Below are 19,296 nucleotides of genomic sequence, written 5' to 3' on the forward strand. Positions count from 1 at the left end.
GCCAAGTTTTCACCAGAAATAAAATACCCATCAGATACGGTTTGAGACAGCTGTATTTGTAGTATCCCATCCCCAGCATCCTCTTTTGCTGGGAGGACAACCAAAGAAGGGCGATAGGCTGCCAGCAGAGCTGGTTCTGCGATGTACTGAGTATGTGAGTAGTACCTTTGTCCCCATCAGTACTGCTTGTGTATTTAAATTTATGCACATATTTAGTACTCTGCTGAATTGGTATGTCATACAGAATGGACATGCAATCCTTTTATGTGATGGACAGTTGCTAATTATTGCACTGGCCCATGTCTTTTGCTTTTACTAATTTTGCAAACCCACATATACTTACTGCCATGTTTCATCCAGGAGTCTAAAGTTGCCCTCTTCTATCAAATGCATTTATACCTCAGAATAGGTGCGTTTTGTCAATTTTGTTTTCCCTAGCCAGATTTAAGTTGTATAAGCGGCACTCACTTTCTGGATAGCCACTGATCTGGCTGACCTTGGCAGCACGACAGCTGTCATATTTTCACATGGATGAACTGTTCTTGAACAACTTCTCCAATGTATCAGGAACAAACAAGCTTTTCTTCAGCATCAGGAATGCAGCAGGTCTTCTTTCCAACTATTTTTTTCTTCTTCCACAGACATATTTATTGTGGCAATGGCAAGAAAATCCTACTGCTAAGCTTTCGTGTTTGAGTTCCTTTAAATTTCCTTCAGGGGAGTGACAGAAAAACGAACCTAGATCATGTCAGAGCTCGCTTTCTTTAATTTAACTCTTTGTTTATTTTTAATAAACATGGGTATTAATTTGTAGTGGCAAGAAGAGCAGGAGGGCAAAATCCTTTTACATCTTTATTGCTAGTATTTCTATTTGTGTTGTGTATTTTTTTAATTTACATCACTGTGGTAGTTAGCAGTGACAAAGAGCCCGATGCTGCTGGGGAGGGTATTGCACAATCCCAAAGTATTTACAGTGTGATGGACAAGCTGGCCAGCGATGAATTGCAGGGAGTATTATATACAAGGGGAGCGACCTCCAGCTGGTAGTATGCTCACTAGATCCTTCAGCTGAACGAGGGGAGTCAGAGGATGGAAGGAGCAGGAGCGAGGAGGGAGCCGGTGTCAGGAGTCAGAAGTAGCAGCGTGGGAAGGTAGCGTGGACGACCAGAATGCTCAGACTGGGCTGAGGTAAGAGTCCCTCACTAGCAGACAGTAGAGGGTGATCGTGAGAGCACAGTCCTGCTGACACCAAAATCTTTTGGGGAATGCAGCAGTTTTGTTAGGAAAAAAAAAAGCTTCATCTCCAAAAATGAATTTTCTGTCGAGTTGTGAGAAAAGGAGAGAACACTCCCAGAAGAGCCAATAACCCATTTGTTAGAGCTTCTGCCTGGCAGACAAAAGTTTATGTTAATTTGGGCCTGATTCAGACTGGAGGTTTGTATTTAACTGGAGGTTGTATTTCTACATTGGTCCTTGCAGTTACTTAAAGATTTGTAGTAGTACAGTGCCATGGCATGGATTAACTGCTCAGCAGCTTCACTCTGAGTAGTTTTTGCAGCCTACACTGAGCTGCATCTGTAATCTAAAATTAACTGGTTTTCTCCAAAACTGCACTCCTATACCCTCCAACCATGTCTTTGTGGAATAAGGGGTGAAGCACAGAGTCCTTTGATTAATAGCAATGTAAATCATTAAATCCAAGTTCTTTGTAAAAGTTTGCATGTTTCTGGACCTGAGCTGACTTATGTGGAGCTGGCTTGTGTTTCTCTGCTCCATATGCACAAGTGGTTTTCACACCAGGGATGTCAGTAGTCAGGAAGGGAGTCAGAAAATATGTTTTGTTTGAGTTGTGCAAAAAAATAAACCTTCAATGGTAGCAATAAGTATAATTGATGCCTGAGTCTTGTGTGGCAGAAGAGCTGGTGTTCAGCAATCACATAACTTTGGAGAGAGATTTAAAGTTGCAGATTTTATTGACACTCCTGCATTTTGCATATTTTTTACATCTTGGGAATGAATTTCAGACCCCAGTGGTTAGTATTAATGCTATATATCCTCTGTGGTTAGTACTAATGCTATAAAGCCCTGCCAAATGTGGAGAAAGTTAGAACTGAAAAAAAATAACCCACTGTGAAGAAGTTAGATGCAAACAAACAGGGATGGAGGTTTATGCTTACAAAGAGCTCAGCTCTGTTGGCACTTCTCCTGGACCAGTCCTGTCAATCTAAATCTGAAATATTTGCAGAGTGAAGTGTTGCTAATGAGCAAGGCTGGCAGGACCGGACCGAGGTGAAGAAGGCACCTGAACAAGCCGTTTAAAGCAGGAACCGAGAGACCAGGCTGAACACTGTGAATCAAACTGTTCCATTCTACCCTTGTATTAATCTGTTCACATCTGCCTTTCTGCCAAAGCTGGAGGAGACTGTCAGCTGGCGCGTGCCGTGCCAGCTCGGGAGCCGCTCGGCTCTTGCCTAGACGAGCGTGGGACGCTTTTGCATAGCCGGGGGGACTCCAGCTCTGGTGTGTTCAAAACAAAGTGCAGCCTATAGTTTGTTTTGTCTTTCAGTGGAATAAAAATACAGCACTTGGCAGAATGTGTTCTGTATACTGGTGATTTTTTACTTAAAATGCAGTGAGCGAACTTGGCTGTATAAGCTTGGGGTCTTGAAAGTTCCTCTGAAAATACGGTTATTTTTTTAAGTTAATTTTTTTACTGGAGTTGATTTAATTCAGAGGAAGTTTTGTTTTCTTGCTTGCTTGCCTGAGGGTTTTTGGTAGGTTTAAATAGATGAGCTTCATTTCTTCTGCAGCTTATTTTGGTGAAATTTCTGTAGAATTTGGGGGAGATAGCACAGTGCAAATGGAGTTAGAGTTCAAAACTTTGTGTTAGAGCTTGCAGACCCCAAAAGCAAACTCTTGTATTTCATAGTGATTTTCCAAGCCTTTGAGCTGACATGAGCTCAGACTTGGTAAAGGAAGGGAAGGCCCAGTGTTTCTCTGGAGAGCTTCATGAAGAGCTTCCCATCTCCTTTGGGGCCCTTGAGTCAACCCGCCAAACCCCACTGTGCAAAGCCATACGGGGAAGGTGCTTCCCACGCTTGCATGGCTGATGCTACCTTTCAGTGCAGATATTTTTAACTATTCCATGTCCTAGTTCTGCTTGGGGCCAAGGTGTTGCTTCAGGGCTGTGGCAGACCGGGTGGGCAGCTGCTGGGCTCAGCGCTTGGTGAAGCCACCAAAAATCCTCCAGAAAACCTGGGGCAACACCAGCTTCTTCCCAAAGAGTAAGTGGCTCTGAGAGGTTTTGCCACATAAGGGCCTGTCTGAGGCTGTAGGTACCAGTTGACAGGGGTGTCTTTGCCTCCCAACAGATGGCCGGGCTTTTTATTTCAGCAAGCAATCTTGCGTGGAGGGGTGGTCTCCAGATCCTGCCAGCATTTCGCATGACAGGGCCAGCTTAGGGCAAGAGGGATCTGATGTCCGTGCCCTTCATAGCTCATGAGCTAAATGATGAGCTGTTGACAGGAAAGCCATCATCTGAAGTGTAAGATCCTGAACTCCCCCTGCTTTTCATTTTTCTTTGGTGGAATTAATGCCCTATTTGCTTGTCTCTCAAAATCCATTCTGGCACGAGTACAAACCCTCGCCTGGTGGCAAGCAGTTGTCTGGATTCGAGATGCCAAGATTTGCGCTGACAGCTCCTTCTACACAATCTGAGTCAGGCTGTCACAGCTGGCCATTAGAGGCTTAAAAAGACACACACATGTACAACAAATAGCACCAATTTTCCATTATTGAATATCGGAACCTGCTTGATGAGAAAATGTAATGGCTTACACTGCTCTTTATTTTAGTGTAAACAAACACAATGTCTCCAAACCCCCGTTCAAGTGTGGCGGCTGTTTATTTTATGTTGATTGCTTGCTCTTATTTAGGAGCACAGGTCTAGAAGGAACTTCCTGGGTCAGGAGATCCAGTCCTTGATAATCCCAAGCATCACATTTTATAATCCTCCTCATTACCTTAGTTTTCTTTAATGAAAATAGTCCCCTGTAGTTTCAGTTTGTCCTTGCAGCCATTTGCCTAGTATGATTTTCTTGGCATGGAGGAACAAGCACCAAAACTTGTCTTGTTGAAGGGTAGCATCACAGCTAGAGCAGGGCAGAGAATGCTGCCTATCAAAAAGGGGTTTTCTGAAGCTGTTTAGCCTGCAGTTTTGCCTTTCTTGATGGCAGTATGTGCAAATGCTACTGACCTCGCATTCCATTTGCCTGCTAAAAGACGGATGCTTGCAAAAGTTAACTTTCTGATTTAAAGTAAAACAGGATCAAACAATTCGCAGCCCTGCTTTTGTATATGGACATAGGTCACATTAGGTTCTGCTTAGTCAACTGATGGCCATTGCAAGTGTAATGCTGCTCTGTCTGGTTGCACTATGTTTTAAACTTGCTGTAGGATTAAATTTTGCATGGCTGAGCTTTAGTAGACCTTAGTCTGTAGTTTATTTTGGACAAAAGGTTGATAAACTTTGGCTCTCGGGGAGCAAGCCTGGAATCTGAGACCCACTATTATTCATTGACTTGTCTTTATGAGTTTACAGTCCACTGATGCATAACACTGAAGGAAATCTTTTCAGTGAAAAGTTTACTTTTTTCTTTGGCTTTGTAAAATGCAATGTCTTTTCTTAGAGATATATGTCGTGGTCATATAGCTACTTCAGTGAACTGTGTATGGTCAGGAAATAGACTGCACTGAAAATATTTCATTTTTCTGTGAAGTAAATCTTTTCACCAAAGCTTCCCCCCTTCTCCTCTCAGGGTTTTGGTCTCCCATTAACCGTTATTTGAGCATTAATTTTATGCACAAACTGGGTTTAATTGTGGAAGGGAGATTTCAACTGTATGGAAAATTTTCAGTAGTTTTGTATTAAAGCAAAATTTGCACACGACAGTGAATTTGTAAAACAAAACCCCATTTATACGTAAGGGAATTTTCTTGGCTGGCATTTTTCTGTCCTCTTTTTGCTGTGCTGAAATATGTCTCTCTTACTTCCTTGCTGCTATGGATGGCACAGCAAGGCTGGCCATTTAGCGCGATAGAGGGACTGACTCTGCAAACTTTAATGGCTCTGACACAACAGATCTATTAATCTAATGCTTAAACGTTTTGGACGTGTTACACATTTTGCTGGATTGGGGCCCACGCAAGCTCTACTCTGTCTTTGGATGGTCAGTAGGATGATTTGTCTGAATGTCTACTGTAAATAAGGTGCTATTAGACCAAATGTGCAGATGTTACATAGTACTACTACGCACTGTTTATAAGATGTTAATGTCCGTTTCTCTTTCTCTGCAGGTTCTTCTTGAAATTTTTCCTCAAATGTAACCAAAATTGCCTAAAAAATGCAGGAAACCCTCGAGACATGCGTCGATTCCAGGTCAGTCGGACACGCTTCCTCCTTTAAAAATCAGCAGCTGTTAGGGACAGAAGTACTTTGACCCAAACTAACCTAGTAATTCACTGGAAGATGCTAAAAACATAAGGTCACAGAATATTGCCTGAGGGCTTCTTGTCACAGCAGAATTGGCAGGAAGTAGTCGGATTTTCTTGCTCTGGACAAGAGAACTCTTGAAGATAATGTCATCTCTAAGGGAAGTGAAAGCATGAAAAGGAAAAATCAAAATGACCTCACTGTTGTTTTAGGTTGTGGGGCTACCCTGCTCTGAGATATTCCCTTCTGCCTGGAGAACTACTTGCTTTCATGTAAACACTAAGTAATGACCATGTTTATTGGAAGGGGCAGAGGAGGGTATAAGAGCAATTAATAAAATCAGGCTTGTGACTACACTTCAGCAGTTATTCTTCAGCAGTGTTAAAGACTCATAAACATGCATCAATGGGATGAAGGTCCATCCCTGTAGTTAGCACTTGGAAAAAGCTACCATTGGGTGTATCTTTCTTGGGATGTTTTGGGCCGGTATTTCCCTGCTGTTGCACCATGTGGCAGTGGGGCTTGGGAACTGTAGTATCAACACAACTTCAGATCGCCAGGGACTTTTTTTTTATGCTACACCTATGTCCATGACTAATTTTGGGATCAAGTACAGCACTGTCCCTGCTGTAGATAGTCTACACCTGCTTTCCCCAGTGCTGGCCACAGTGGTGTGGTGGCAAAGCTAAGAAAGAGTTGCTTGACCCCCTTTATTGAAGATGTGGTCCTTTGTGCCAATAATGCTTTACCTGAGTGTGTGCTGAACAAAAGTATGGGGTAGAGAGCCAAAGGACCTTCTCTTGTGATGGGAAGAGTGTATATGGCCCAGGGAGAAAACATGATAGAGTCTGTCAGTGGGGATTGGCCTCAGGATTCTGAGGAAGAAATAGGAGATTTGTCCCATAGACTACATGGCTCTCTGGAGGAAGACAACTCCAAAAGATGGCTGCTTTCTGCAGTAGCTCAGGACCTTGTTTGCTTTTTTAACAGCATTGTCACACTTAAATAAAAGTGCTAAATGTTATATAAATGACAATATTATTTACATGCAGAACATGTCTTTTGTTGAACTACTTAATTGCAACAACGCTGGAAGGGAGAAGGGTGTTATTTGCCCCTCTGAGCACAGAGGTGCAGAAGTGAGGAGATGTGGCCACAGGGATTAGATTAATCAGTATAAGAGCTAGCATTAGCATGGCAGAGCCCTTAGCTTTTCACCCCACACTCCTCCCTCCATCACGTTTCTCCTGTGGTTCTAGAGGGCGTTATCACTGAAGGCAAAAGTGGAAAAAGGACTCTCACCAGCACAGGGATTTAGGCCAAGCAGTCATCCTTGGGGCCTGTCAGAGCTGGCTTCACAACATGTACATGCTGTTGGGTTTGTGGTCGTCCAGGCTTGAGGCTGATTTTCATATGGTAATGCCTTTGCGTGTTCTCTCAGAACAGCAATCAGGAGCCTGTGTCGGCGGGTAGGTAGGACATAGGAAAGGTTGTTGATCTCTTGACTTGTAAAGACATTCTGTCATACAAACCCAGCTTCACAGCAGTTGAGCTTTCTGTGTGTAAACAGAGACTGCTTAATTACACAGGTCATGTCAATTAGTGTGACCTTAGCATTTTCAAGAAATTAATCACTTTCAGCCAAGTGAACCACTCATACTATAATACAGGGTGGTATTGAAACTTGCAACATTCTGTTGAGTGCCCAGGCTTATTGTTTTACAATAGCTGCTTTTGTTTCTTCCTCCCCTCTCCCCTGTCCCCTCTCTTCTCTCTCCTCTCCTTTTTTAAATTTTGAATTTGTTGCTCTTTTAGCAATAGACTTCTTAAAATAAACCAGTCAGACTCTACAGAGTCCAGGCTTCATTTATCATTTTTCAGGGTGAAAAAGATAAAGCATACACATAGTATCTCAATGGTACGATGCACCTAGATGCTTGAGACAATGTTGTATAGGAACCAAGTGAAATCTGGGCCCCTGTGAAGTCAGTGGAGGGTTTGCTATATGCTACCTTTGAAATAATGCCAGAGACTTACAAGGTCTCTAACAGTTATGTGTGTGAAACTTCATTCAGACTCACATATAGAAGTGAATTAGGAAGTTTTATCCTGAACTTTGCATGCAAATGTAGTAGTGTGATAAGCCTAATATAAAAGCAGATGTGGGCCTGGAAGGAAATAAATTTCTCTGCATGTCTGAGGTCTCCAGGCATGTGACAACTGGAGTGGTGTTGAGTGTCAGCAAAAGTGTGTGCTGGAGCAATGCTGGCCCTAGCTCTGTTAGTTGTCTCTCTACTAGCAGAAGAGGAGGAATCTGGAGGAGAAATTTCTCAGCGAGAAGAAATCAAGTAATATGCAGGGACTCAAGAAAGTTGAGTGTTCAGCTGTGCTACAGACTCCCTGCTTGTCCTTGAGAAAATCATTTCATCTCTGAAAACAGAGATGAAATGTACACCAATTGCAATGCAATGCGGTTGTGCCCCAATTGCAGAAAACAATTGGTGATACCATATATTGTCACCTTTGTCCAACCTTGCCTTTTTCTTCCAGAAACCTCTTGGAGCAGATACTTAGTCTGGTTTTGCGTTCTTCATCACAATAAGTTGTCAGTTTTGGTGGGGCTGTAGTGCCCCAATTAGTGGTATCGTGGGTGAACTCTGCAGATTTTATTTTTCATCACTAAAAACTCATTCATACAACCTAAACAGTTTTGTATGTTATTGTAATCAATGAAACCCAGGTGCCCTAGTTATCTTGTTGTTCTTGTTTTAGCACAACTGCTTGCAAACTGACACATGTCAAGTTTTAATTTAGAGGAAACTTTTCAGACTGAGTCACTGCATAAAACCCCAAACATTCGTTTATTATGAAAACCTTGAAAGTCACTTAGAAATTGCCATGCTGTTTGATTCTGTTACCACAACCTCCTCCTCAGCCTGGGCTGCTAGTTTGCCTCCATGGGATGCTGCCACTCATGTTTGAATTGAAGCCACTTGTGTCTTATTACAAATTTGCATAAAAGACAGGGATGATGCTTCATGAATCCCAGATAATGGAATTTGGACATGCAAGGCTCCATCCCCAGAGAAGAGAAAGCCAAAAAAAAAAGAAGGCTGAAAAATAGCAGTGAGAGCTGTGGCCCAATTCAACAAGGTAATTAGGCGCCCAGCCTGTCCTTGAGCACGTGAGCAAAATTACTGAATGTACTTATGTGCTTTAAGTTAGGCACTTTTTTAAGTGTCTTGTTAAATCAAGAGTAATTTTTAGTTAAAGAAGTCACACATTGTAGGAAGAGGTCACCAAGTGGTGATGAAAATAAAGACATTGCTCAAGCCATTTCTGCATAGCTTTCAGAAGAGCAGCAAACACCGGAGTTACAGGTTTAACACTAGTGACACACTTCAAACCTGGAAATCATTGTAGTCAGATTTTCTCTGCCTTTGCCACTGGATGTTGGGGACATGGCAAAAATATCAGATCCCTCACCATACATTGGAGAAAATTGAAAGCACAAGGAACATGCTATGTCTTAATCAGCTAGCAAAGCTTAATGGGCTGTGGTTAAAAATGAGGAGTCATACAATACTTAATTTTGATATATTAGGTGAGGTACTATAACAAATAAACAGGCCAAGTGCTAAACGTGGGTAAATAGCTTGATCTCCAGGCTCCTGGTCTCTGAATATTTTTTTTTTTTATAAACTGGGTTCCAAAGTATTCACAAACTGAACTATTTAATGGCAGGCAGAATAATTCACAGAGCTGTGATACATTAATGCAGTTGATAGTGCCAACTTCATTGAAGAAAGTTGTAAAGCAATGTGTTTCTTTCATACCTCTGTCTCCCCTGGTGTTGATACAGGATTTAAATTCAAAATCTATGAAGGGCTAAAGCTAAAGCTCAAAATCATTTTCCATGTTTGCCTGTCCCAAATTAAAACTGTGTTTTGTTGACAAAATTTGGAAAGGTTTGAGATTTGGCAGGCCTGGTTGTCCCTGTGCTTACATTAATGTGTCAGCACCTCATTAATCATTTATTAAACTGTAGTGTGCCTTTCCCTCTTGCTATGGTCTGTGTTTTAGGATGCCTCAGTGCCCATTCCACATATACTTTGGCTCTCCCCCGTAATTTTATGATTTCTCCACAAATTAGTTTTAGCATGTGCTTTAACTTGAACATATCCCAGTCATTTCAAAATCAAAATGAAGAGAGTGTAGTATTTTTTTGGATTAAAAAATATGAGTAGAACTTACAAGTATGTAAGTGCTCCGTAGTGATCCAAGTATGTAACTGTGGCACACAATATTCAAGGTGTATTTTTTCTCTGTTAATAATTGGAGGCATTAATATTTCGTTAGTGCAGTGTATGTTCAGTATTCCTGTATTAATGAGATTTTACATTTAAAGAATTGAGCAGTAAGCGTGTGCTGCTTCTTACAGGTGCACTATGAATAATCATTTTTTTTTTTCAGAGATACACATAAGAGTAACCACTTTTTTTTCTGCATTTCCTGAGACTGGAAACAGTTTCTCTTGGGGATTCCTTTTATAGTTTCTTCTGCTAACGACACCAAAGAACCACACCAATGTGGTCTCTTTGTAGTAAATCAAACTCTCTGTTCAGGAGGTAGGTAGGAAGACACTGTTAAGTAATTCAAAATATGTTGCATCAACAGTTTCTGAAACCTGAGGGGGAGAAAATTAAATGTAGATTTACTCACATAAAACTGACCTCACTAGGATTGTTTCCTTGAGTTCTTCCCTAGAAAGGAGCATGTATAGCGACAGCTACTTATATATTTGATTTCCACAGGTTTGAGACCTACCTTGCTATTATTACTCTTGACATGTTATTCTTCTGGAATCCTATTTCTAGAAATGTTCAAAAGTTTGGGTTTCAGTACAGGATTGGTCAGCTTCAGTGGGAAATCTGTGTGTACCTATATGGTTTTAGGATTGGTGAAAATATTTTATGTTGTAGCCATTGTTATTAATTGTAATAGTGTTAATTTTCATATACATCTAAGCAGACCCATAAAAGAAGATAAGGAGCTGGCATAAAATGGTGGAGCTGTGACAGGCAATGCCAGCTAAGGATTTGGCTCAAAATCCCAGTTGCAAAGCATTTACAATGGTTGCAAGTGCACAAATAATATTGCAAACCCTGGGCCACTTACTATAAGATCATATTTTATTGAAAATATCATAAACTTTATTCTGTCCCTCAGGAATGCAATGTATAAATTACTTTTGAAATCCCTTTTGGAATTTTATATATAGGGCTTGGGTTTTTTCCCCTTAGTTTGATTTCAGAAAAACTTACCTATAGTGTTTGGTGCTTTCTTTTTCCCAAATTTCCATTTGTAAGAGCTCTTGAATCATTTATTCTGTATTTTAATATCTTTCACTTAAAACACAGACAAAAATCTATTGCCTGGAATGCCATTCTGAGGGATGATTTTAGGATCCTTTAGATGTAAACTATTCTCTTTTGTATTCCTCTTTTTAAGACAAAGAATTTGGGATTAGCAATGGGCAGTTTAGCAGCTTTTCTTGCTTTATATTTTTGAGCATTTTAATTGATGGTCAGAAACAGGTAGAAAATTTTTTCTTTAACTTTTTTTTTTAGATCCAATTCAAGTGATGAAATGGAATTGTTTTAAGTGATCCTTTAAGTGTCCCCATTTGACCAACTTTGAGATGCAGCAGCTTCCTGAGAGAGTTGAAGCAATGTTTGCCAATCCTTGTAAAGCATTTCACCTCTTCAGAGGCTAAAGCCTCTCAAAACCAAGAACAATTAAAGTGAGAGCCTTTCAGAGTGACTGGGGAATTCAGAAAAATAAATCAGAAATCCTCTGCCACGGCTCTGGAGGCTTGCCTCATTATAAGAGCAGATCTATTAGCCCCCTTGCCATTGTCTTTCATTTCTCAAGTGAGGTGATTCTAATTAAATTAATCTGCATGTCAATCTATTGGTGATCAATCAAAAGGACTGAGGTCCCGCTTTGCGGCAGTGTGCTTGCGGCTGACAGGGGCTGATAATGGAGGAAGAAATAAACTGTCGAGCAAAGTTAATTAGTCAACATAATAGGTGGATTAAACAGGAGCTGCTGATTGCTGTTTCACATGTCGAAGCATGAGGTGGGAGCTGAAACTGCAATTAACAGACAATTATTATATTTGGTTGTAAGAGGTCGCATGAATAAACATATCTCTGTGGGTTTCAGTTTTTAATCCCTTTCCCTGTTTAATGTAAGGAGAAGTGTAGGTCATTTCTTATTGTTTTAGTTGAAGTTCTTGAAGGCGACGTGTGCTCCTGGCAAACTAGCAGCCAGCTGAAGGCCAAATCTTTGGCTGGGGTAAAACCCTGGGAATGCCATACTTTGTTGGGAAAAGGCTGTGGAAGGGGGTGGCTGAATGAAAGCCAGAGAGGCTATGAGGTCACTTGGAGTGAGTGGGGTGGGAGGAGACCCAGTGTGATGAGCTCGCAGCTCTGCCAGGGGCTTGCCCCATGCATCCCCCCGGTTTCCTCCACTATGGTTCCTGGTTTGGGTGCCCTCAGCCTGAGCAGGGATCTCCCATAGGATGGTGTCTGCTGATCCTCCAAGTTGAGAGGTCTGAACACGTCTGAACACGTCTGTCTACTCTGGACACCCAACACTTACCTGTTTACCCCACTGGGTTGGCTCCTCTCCCATCCCAGGCTGCTCTGGGGAGCAGATGTGTCAGATCTTGCCTCCAGGGTAGTGCTTCTCTGTCTCCCTCCCCCTGCCTCAACCCAAATCCCAAGTGTTGACATTGAGATAAGTTGAGAAATACAAATAATTCTAACGCTGGATGAATAGGGTTGTGTTCTCCAGATCAAGACCCCACTGTCAAATGTGTGTTTACACAAACATACCTATACATACTCACTAAGATAGAGCTCGGGAGAAATTTGGGCAAGTCCAACAACCTGTAGTGACTGTACTGAGGGGAGAGCAGTAGAGAAGGTGGGGGGAAGGACATGCAACAACTTTCATTACAACTTCACAAAATACACTTTTGTTTTCTTTTATTCTGAATCAATTCTAATTTGCAATGTCAACAGCTCTATCTACTTCAGCATGGAGACTGAAGGATAATTTAGGGTGAAACACAGCTGCCCTTGTATATAGGGGAAAAAATACTTAATAAAGATCCTCTTGTTAAAATGATGGTTAACAGTGTGCCGTCTGCCATGCAGCTACAAACTCTGCAATTTGACTTAAAACTGCATCAAAAGCTTTCGATGCCAAAGACCCACTCATCAATAGAGTCTCTTGTTAGATTTGTACAGCATAAGCACCAGTTATTACGCGCAATAGCTATGCAATTTTCTACAGCTCCCAGCTGTTATTTATTTAACTGAGTTTATTACACTCTGTGCTTCTTGAAAAACATACATATATATCCAAATTTTCCTCCATTTTGCTCTTCTGCTTGCAGGTTGTGGTGTCTACAACAGTCAATGTTGATGGCCATGTGTTGGCAGTGTCGGACAATATGTTTGTACACAACAATTCCAAGCACGGGCGGAGAGCTCGAAGACTTGATCCCTCGGAAGGTACGCCTTCTTATCTGGAACATGGTAGGCATATCATTTTCATTGGTTGGCATTGCTACTTTAAATGTGGATTTATTTGGTTTGTGTCTCTGGCTACTGCTTTCAAATTGTCCTGTAACGATTTATACCTTTGGGACTGGACGTTTTAAAAAGACTGGCCTCCAGACCAAAGGGGGAATTTTTCAAGTAGGTCAGCAATAAATCTAGTAAAATGGCAAACCCATAAGCAAACATGGGTGCAGAGTCTGTCCTGTGTGTCAGTGAAGTGTGGTGATTTTTTTTTTTCTTGCTTGCATCTATTCGGCACCCAAAATTGGAGTCTGATCGTTTCCAAATTGCCTTGATTTTTGACTGTGCATCTAAAGGATGTTGTGTATTTTCTGAAGTGCTCAGCACCCAAATTTCAGATTGGACTTCTTCTGTCTATAGAGTGCTGAGCTCTCTAGTAGGAGATCCAGCTGTTCCTTTGAATTGCCCTAAATGAAAGCAGAGCCCTTTTGGAAATCCATCTGCTTACTCAAACCATGGATGAACGTTCTCTTCTGGCTCCAGCTGTGCCAGCTGCGGAAGTTGCCCTTCCCTGCATGCCACAGCTGCTTGTCTCTCCTCCCTGCTGCAGGTTATTCTCCACCATGGACATGCCAGCTAAGATGGTTGTCTGATTGCTCCCTAGTCTCCTTCAGTCCAAAGAAGTCCATTTGAGTTAAATCATTTAAATAAGAACTCTTTTCCAATCTAGTTTATTTTGCTGAAATGATTGAAGGAGAAATGGTGTAAGGCAATTTTTCTGGCTTTTCTGAAAGGACAGTAAACCCCAGCAAGGGTGGGATGGAGGCACGTGGCTAGAAGCAGCCTGGGGGACAGTAATCTTTTCCGTAAGATCAGCTGGTCCTGGAAGAGAACATCTGCTGGTGACTGTAGGTGCTTAAAATGGGAGTTGTTGAGTGCAAATGTACTTTGAAAAAATCTGGATTTGATTAATGTTTTGTTTTGCTCTTTCTCCTCAAAGTTGATGACTACTACTGAAAAACAAAACAAAAACAGAGGGCATTTCACTCCTCTCTCCTTGTTCCAGTTTGGTAGAATAGCTCTTTGTCTTCAAAGCTGTTTGTAATCCTAAATTCAATAGGTGCTTGCTCCCTCTGAGAGATGTGTACCCTCAGCTTCCATTGAAGTAGTTGAGTGTAGAGGGCACCAGTCCTTTATGCTGGTTTATTTCACAAATATTTGCCAAAGTTCTGATGAATAATTAAAAAGATTTTTCCAAAGAGTCTGAAGAAACCAGATAAAATATCTCTGGGAAGGCAAATGCCACTCAGAAAAATGTTAACTAGGTATGTTAAAAGAAATTATTAATACTGAGAAATGGGCAAATGCGTGGGTTTCTACTACTCGGTGAATTCTTGTGGAAAAAGCTTTCTATTCTGTTTATGCTTTCAGGCATCAGTCCTGCAAGCACTTATGCATATATTTAAGATTATGCGCACATATGGTCCTGTTGGGATCAATGAGGCTTCTTGTGTCAGTGAAGTTGAGGGTATTGATAAGTGTTTGCAGAATCGGGTCTCTAGTTCACACTTACTAACCTAAAATTCTTAGCTCAGCAGCGTTTCTCATTATATAAACATAACTTACATCTGTATTTATTTAGCTCTAACTTTTTATGTAGGCTATGAGCCATATTCAGCCATAATTCATGTTATAGAATTTTTTTTTCTTCCTGCCAACAACCTAATTTAATAAACAAACCACTGTCATAATTTTTGCTGAATTTTTGTAAGGAATCTACGAACTCTGTCTTTATTAATTAGCAGAAGGCAGAACATTACAAAAGGAAACTCATGTCTGTTCAACTTCGTAATCTTTCCAGTAAGTCTAGTCTTTAAAAAAAAACACTCCTATTTTTTACTTATATTCCTACTAAAGTAGAGGCCATCTTCCCCCCCCCAGTCTTCTCAGTGCATGCTTTTGGTCAAGGCAATACTTACTTTCTCATACATAAACGTTCTCATTCCCATGCATGGTGTAACAGCAGCTCATTTTACCACAGCTAACATTCCCACTCCTACTACCTGAGGGATTCTGTTAGCAAAAAGAAAAAAAGAAAGATAATGCTATGCTTACATATCTACACAAACCCTAGTTATTGTGTTAACATTAAAAGTCAACATCTGCAAAATATCTCCATGTGTACATTTTGTGGGAAAGGTGATTTTTCTAATCTACTTTCTCAAGCACCTCTCAAGCAACCTCATAAAGCAACCGCTAGTAAATTCTTACTTTTGAATAGCAACCTCCACACTACAAAATTGCAGTCTTCCCAAAGGCTTGGTGGAGCCTTTCTTTTTAACCTAAATCCTTCAATCCAGCGTTCCAGGAATTCTATGCACATTTGAATCCAAGGGACAGGAACAAAGAATAAAACCCCCCAAAATCCAATAACTGTTTTAAATGTTGTTATTAGATGTCTAAAACACTTAACTGAATGAAAAAAAAAAAGGAAAAGTCTCAACTGGGCTTAATGCTATTGAATTTTGGGCAACCACCATGAACCTTAGGCCCACTGGAACAGATGACAGTTTTCTCCAATTAAATTAATTTTTACTTTTAGTTTGAGTCCCAAAGTATATTATTTTTCTTCAGTTTTTGGAATTTTTATTGTGGATAATTACTTCAAGTATGAGTAGCAAAGACAGTTTGTTTGCTTTTACTCTTTCCAGCTTTTTTGCCTCCCTCAGGAGGAGGACAGATTGATCTGAACAGTATCTGTAAACGGTGAAATGGGAAGCTAACGTAGGCACCCATAGTTTGTCTCTGGTTTATTGCTCTAGTGAACCTTCTGATCATAGGTTTTTAATGCTGGGATCTAACTATAATATGCCCTTGACCAAATATATTCCTGTGTACTTTTATTTAGTATTCCCTGACTGTGTGAGGACTGGGGAAAGGGGAGATGGGATGTAGCAAGAAGGTGTGGTTTGCTGGTTGCCTAGTTTAGTTGGACAATATCCAGCTTATTTTTCCTTGCAAAGTTGCTGTTCTTAAACATGGAGTTGCAGTTTATGTGACACCTAAAAGAGACTTTTGGGTGCCAAAAAACTGGAAAGAAAGCTTTAACTCCCAAGCCACTCAGGAGCCTGGTGTCTCCACATTCAGGTTTTTTTACCATTTCATTAGTAGGTAGCGTGGATTATTTTTGGGACATCCAACACGTGTTTATTTATATCTTGCTTGTCAGACAGTAAAATGAAAGTTCCTTTTCACAGCACATCTCCCTGAATATAACTAGGAACCTAGATCATGGTTTTGTATCCACACACTGTCCTCCTTGAAACCAGTGGGTTAAGAAGCTCGTATTTCAAATCAAAAGTAATAGCTGGCAGAGGCCAATTGTTTCATACATCTCTGTGTGGTATAAATAGGGTAAACCACAGTAATCTGTGGTTTTCAATAATTATCACTTTTTCATTCACAAATAGTTGGATCCTCACTTGTTTTATATTTATGGTAAACCAGAAAGCTGGTGTGGTTGACCTTTCTAAATTGTACATATATAGTAAGATGTATAGTGAAGAGCCAATAGGTCCCAACCAGAAGAATACATTTCAGCTTGCAGTTCATCCCAGGATGTCAATTTTAAAAGCAAAATCTTTCCAAAGCAATTTAAGTGACTAGCTTGTGGAAGCGGGGAATTCTGACAGGGTTTGCAACAACCCTTTTCAAGTTTATCAGCATGAAGTCCACCACTGCAGATGTCTGCAAAGTTTCCAGTTAAAACTCTCATATTGCTGCAAAATAAAAATTCTTTTTTTCCCCCAAATCTTTGAATGGCTTTACAAGAATGTAAAGCCAATTGCAGCATCAGTTTCTCTATTATTTTTCCTCACTGGCAGAATGCAATGCCCTCGAAAAATGATAGTCCCTGAGACCCTGTCAGTTTGCATGCTCTAACACTTTATTATCTAATGATCTAATATGCAACAAGGCAAAGAGGGGGTGCTTATCACCCTGACAGGATGCCTAAGAGAAGTGACTAAATTACTTTATCTACCATTAGCGCTAGCTGCCACAGTGAACTCACTGTGAGTATTTATGCAAATATTCCTGAATATATTCAAGTGGCCTTGTCAAGAAGACGACTGACAAGCAGCTTAAATGTGCGGGTTTTTAAAGGGGCAGTTTTATTTCTTTTTCTTTTCCTTCCTCCTCCTCCTCCTCCATAGGAGAGCACTGAAGAATTAGGTGATGATGGGGTTTGCTGGCAATTTGGTTCTGAGTCAGCTCAACAGCAGCAAAAGATGAAGGATGAGGATAGAAGTAGGGACAAATTATAAGACATGATGTCAGAATTTGCAGATGGAAGCAGAGACAACCATGATTTCTAAAGCAATGTCCTGCCATTATTTTAATATGAAATATACATAAATCAGGTCATTATCTAGCAAAACCATTATCAGTGGCTGCTTTATACTGGAAATGATAGTGCATGGCTGGATTATTCGATCACCTGAGACAGTCAAGCTTTTACAATGTTCTTTTAGTTCATGATATTAATGAGTGATTCGGACCATTTGCTGTCTGCAGGTGCAAAACCTCCTAGAGTAAATGAAGAGTAGTAGTTGCCTCAGCGGGTTACGTCAGGTAGATCCTCTCATCTGCAGCAGGGCATTTAAAGAGCTTTTCTTGCCAATTCTGCCCATCCTGGGCAGTCTGAGAGTCCACAGTCACCACAGTAGGCACATTCATGGATTTTCCACTAAATCTTCAGATTTGAAAGCAAAAATGATTGCTAGGATGTGTCTTAGTTGATTAGGTGTTTTCTATTTAGGTTAATGAAAATGGAAAGCTTTTCCCCACCTAATAAACTATTTGGGGAGAATAATCTTTAAAATATAGCTTTGAGACTGACTGCTTTTAAGTATCATTGTTATCTAGTCTGACTGTAATAGAGTTGGCGAGAATGCTCATTGTATACCTTGAATTTAGCTGCATGTGCAGCGCACACCAGTTGATGATTCCTGAAAGATGCTCAGAAATCTGACTTACTGACCTGGTTCTTGTACTGTAAGTGGCTTTGCTGTAACAGTAACCACTACATTTTTGGCGCTGTGGACAGTCATGCAAAGGATGCCCATATGAGTGCCATTTAAACCATTTCAGCCCTGAATTCCTTGATGTTGCATGTGTTCATGCTAGTTGATGAAATTGTTAATACAAGACAGAATACTGACTGAAGTGAAAAATATTAGCAAGTTGAGAAAGGTTAATCTTCAAAACTTGATACATTTTACCCTTAGATGGTATAGGTTTAGATTGTTAATCAAAGTTAGGGACTACTGCATTCACAAACTGGCCAGGTTTGAACAAAGAAACTTCACTGTTTGACTTGTTTAATCTGTGGATGGAAGCACCTGTTATATCTTAGTGCTTCACTTAAGAATATTTTCATGATTATGTGAAAAGTATAAACACACAAGCTTTTTCTGCACCATATCATTCCATATAGAGAAATGCAGTGGGCTTGATTTATTATTTAGAAGGGAAATATTGAAAAAAAATATTAGGATTCTACCACTCTACTTGAGGGGATCTTGTATGTCATTTTGAGTTATGTCTGCTTTCTAATTTATTTTCTACGAGGAAAGAATACCTAGGGTTGTTGGACATCTCTATGCATATACACAAGGGAGAAAAATGTGACTTTCAGAACATTGCACAACATGGATAGTAATAACAGTAAGTGAGCCTTGATATACTGAAGGATTGCAAAACTTCAAGCTGGAAATAATTTTCTTTACTTTTGCCAAGTTGTCTTTTTCATATCTGTTCCTTCATAAATGCAGTGACTCATAAATTCAGGCAATTTTTTACATAATGGTTTGTTATGTGTTCTTGGAGCTTGACCTCACCGAGCATATAATATTAACCTCTTTGCTGTCCTGTGGACTTACTGTATGTTTCTAATATAAGTGAGCACACCAGGGCTGGATTAGTCCAGTGTGTATACTCAGATGGAGCTAGAGCATTTGTCCCTCTGAAGACACAAAACACAGCCAAAAAATAAGGTGCTTTACCTGAGAGAATTTGTAGATAAAGACTCCAATATGATCTCAACAAGATTTTAACTCTGGGGACCATTGAAGTAAGTTGCCAAAACTTCAGGTTCTCCGCAGGTTGCAAATGTTAAGTCAGGACGTGGTATCTTCCAAAAAATTTTGT

At 40.4% G+C, this 19,296-nt stretch overlaps 1 protein-coding gene across 10 annotated transcripts in view; it reads left to right on the plus strand.

Annotated features, from left to right (window-relative positions):
• Positions 1 to 19,296, plus strand: part of EBF1 (EBF transcription factor 1) — a gene marked incomplete at its 3' end in the record, with an annotated part of 278,174 nt that overhangs the window by 170,519 nt on the left and 88,359 nt on the right. For 6 of the 10 annotated variants that reach the window (XM_082006218.1, XM_082006219.1, XM_082006215.1 and 3 more), the window contains exons 7-8: positions 5,356 to 5,437; positions 12,960 to 13,101. In XM_082006218.1, the coding sequence (XP_081862344.1) occupies positions 5,356 to 5,437; positions 12,960 to 13,101 (224 nt within the window). The remainder of the gene's footprint in view (positions 1 to 5,355; positions 5,438 to 12,959; positions 13,102 to 19,296) is intronic. The other 4 variants (XM_082006220.1, XM_082006221.1, XM_082006222.1 and 1 more) reach the window with 1 other exon arrangement.

This window comes from Phaethon aethereus (genome assembly GCF_964289735.1).
Source record: "Phaethon aethereus genome assembly, chromosome: 14".
NCBI lineage: Eukaryota > Metazoa > Chordata > Aves > Phaethontiformes > Phaethontidae > Phaethon > Phaethon aethereus.